At 34.1% G+C, this 2,738-nt stretch overlaps 1 protein-coding gene across 1 annotated transcript; it reads right to left on the reverse strand.

Moving 5' to 3' along the window:
- Positions 1–42: 42 nt before the first annotated feature.
- Positions 43–2,733, reverse strand: LOC117182544 (mucin-1-like; the record flags this gene model as incomplete). Its single annotated transcript, XM_033375637.1, has 15 exons — positions 43–141; positions 231–329; positions 418–516; positions 606–704; positions 794–892; positions 981–1,079; positions 1,169–1,267; positions 1,356–1,454; positions 1,544–1,642; positions 1,730–1,828; positions 1,918–2,016; positions 2,104–2,202; positions 2,292–2,390; positions 2,479–2,577; positions 2,667–2,733. Coding segments are annotated over 15 exons (1,453 nt in total), but the record flags the coding sequence as incomplete, so codon positions are not given.
- Positions 2,734–2,738: the final 5 nt, after the last annotated feature.

Here is a 2,738-nt window from a genome sequence, read left to right on the forward strand (position 1 = left end):
ATACCTAGAAAAAAAATTCTTTTTGTGAAGACAATTACTAACCAGGATTTTCATTAGGTTTTTCTGTAGAACCTTTTCCATATAGACTGTATTCTGGTCCTGCATGTGGATTGAACTTTTCGGGGCTGTAAGTTCCAGGCGCTGAGTCATAAGAGTCATTTGTAAGTGTCAGCGAATATTATTTTAAAAATTTAGAAAACAAAATTTATTTTTTAAAAATAACTACTAACCAGGATTTTCATTAAGTTTTTCTGAAAGACCTTTTCCATATAGACTATATTCTGGTCCTGCATGTGGGTTGAATTTTTCGGGGCTGTAGGTTCCAGGCGCTATGAAATACAAGTTATATGTAAGTACCTGTAACTATTATTTGATATACCTAGAAAAAAAACTCTTTTTGTGAAGAGAATTACTAACCAGGATTTTCATTAGGTTTTTCTGTAGAACCTTTTCCATATAGACTGTATTCTGGTCCTGCATGTGGGTTGAACTTTTCGGGGCTGTAAGTTCCAGGCGCTGAAACATAAAAATTATTTGTAAGTGTCAGCGAAAATTATTTGAAAAATTTAGAAAAGAAAATTTGTTCTTTAAAAATGACTACTAACCAGGATTTTCGTTAGGTTTTTCTGAAAGACCTTTTCCATATAGACTGTATTCTGGTCCTGTGTGTGGGTTGAACTTTTCGGGGCTGTAAGTTCCAGGCGCTATGAAACACAAGTCATATGTAAGTACCTGTAACTATTATTGGATATACTTAAAAAAAAAAATTCTTTCTGTGAAGACAACTACTAACCAGGATTTGCATTAGGTTTTTCTGTAGGACCTTTTCCATATAGACTGTATTCTGGTCCTGCATGTGGGTTGAATTTTTCGGGGCTGTAGGTTCCAGGTGCTATGAAATACAAGTTATATGTAAGTACCTGTAACTGTTATTTGATATACTTAGAAAAAAAATTCTTTTTGTGAAGACAAATACTAACCAGGATTTTCATTAGGTTTTTCTGTAGGACCTTTTCCATATAGACTGTATTCTGGTCCTGCATGTGGGTTGAACTTTTCGGGGCTGTAAGTTCCAGGCCCTGAGACATAAGAGTCATTTGTAAGTGTCAGCGAATATTATTTGAAAAATTTAGAAAAGAAAATTTGTTTTTTAAAAATAACTACTAACCAGGATTTTCATTAAGTTTTTCTGAAAGACCTTTTCCATATAGACTGTATTCTGGTCCTGCATGTGGGTTGAATTTTTCGGGGCTGTAGGTTCCAGGCGCTATGAAATACAAGTTATATGTTAGTACCTGTAACTATTATTTGATATACCTAGAAAAATAATTCTTTTTGTGAAGACAATTACTAACCAGGATTTTCATTAGGTTTTTCTGTAGAACCTTTTCCATATAGACTGTATTCTGGTCCTGCATGTGGGTTGAACTTTTCGGGGCTGTAAGTTCCAGGCGCTGAGACATAAGGATTATTTGTAAGTGTCAGCGAATATTATTTGAAAAATTTAGAAAAGAAAATTTGTTCTTTAAAAATAACTGCTAACCAGGATTTTCATTAGGTTTTTCTGAAAGACCTTTTCCATATAGACTGTATTCTGGTCCTGCATGTGGGTTGAATTTTTCGGGGCTGTAGGTTCCAGGCGCTATGAAATACAAGTTATATGTAAGTACCTGTAACTATTATTTGATGTACCTCGAAAAAAATTCTTTTTGTGAAGACAATTACTAACCAGGATTTTCATTAGGTTTTTCTGTAGAACCTTTTCCATATAGACTGTATTCTGGTCCTGAATGTGGGTTGAACTTTTCGGGGCTGTAAGTTCCAGGCGCTGAGACATAAGGATTATTTGTAAGTTTCAGCGAATATTATTTGAAATACTTAGAAAAGAAAATTTGTTGTTTAAAAATAACTACTAACCAGGATTTTCGTTAGGTTTTTCTGAAAGAACTTTTCCATATAGACTGTATTCTGGTCCTGCATGTGGGTTGAATTTTTCGGGGCTGTAGGTTCCAGGCGCTATGAAATACAAGTTATATGTAAGTACCTGTAACTATTATTTGATGTACCTAGAAAAAAATTCTTTTTGTGAAGACAATTACTAACCAGGATTTTCATTAGGTTTTTCTGTAGAACCTTTTCCATATAGACTGTATTCTGGTCCTGCATGTGGGTTGAACTTTTCGGGGCTGTAAGTTCCAGGCGCTGAGACATAAGGATTATTTGTAAGTGTCAGCGAATATTATTTGAAAAATTTAGAAAAGAAAATTTGTTCTTTAAAAATAACTACTAACCAGGATTTTCGTTAGGTTTTTCTGAAAGAACTCTTCCATATAGACTGTATTCTGGTCCTGCATGTGGGTTGAATTTTTCGGGGCTGTAGGTTCCAGGCGCTATGAAATACAAGTTATATGTAAGTACCTGTAACTATTATTTGATATACCTAGAAAAAAAATTCTTTTTGTGAAGACAATTACTAACCAGGATTTTCATTAGGTTTTTCTGTAGAACCTTTTCCATATAGACTGTATTCTGGTCCTGAATGTGGATTGAACTTTTCGGGGCTGTAAGTTCCAGGCGCTGAGACATAAGGATTATTTGTAAGTGTCAGCGAATATTATTTGAAATACTTAGAAAAGAAAATTTGTTGTTTAAAAATTACTACTAACCAGGATTTTCATTAGGTTTTTCTGAAAAACCTTTTCCATATAGACTGTATTCTGGTCCTGCATGTGGGTTGA

The sequence above is a fragment of the Belonocnema kinseyi genome, unplaced genomic scaffold (genome assembly GCF_010883055.1).
Source record: "Belonocnema kinseyi isolate 2016_QV_RU_SX_M_011 unplaced genomic scaffold, B_treatae_v1 SchBZDm_2883;HRSCAF=3159, whole genome shotgun sequence".
Classification (NCBI taxonomy): domain Eukaryota; kingdom Metazoa; phylum Arthropoda; class Insecta; order Hymenoptera; family Cynipidae; genus Belonocnema; species Belonocnema kinseyi.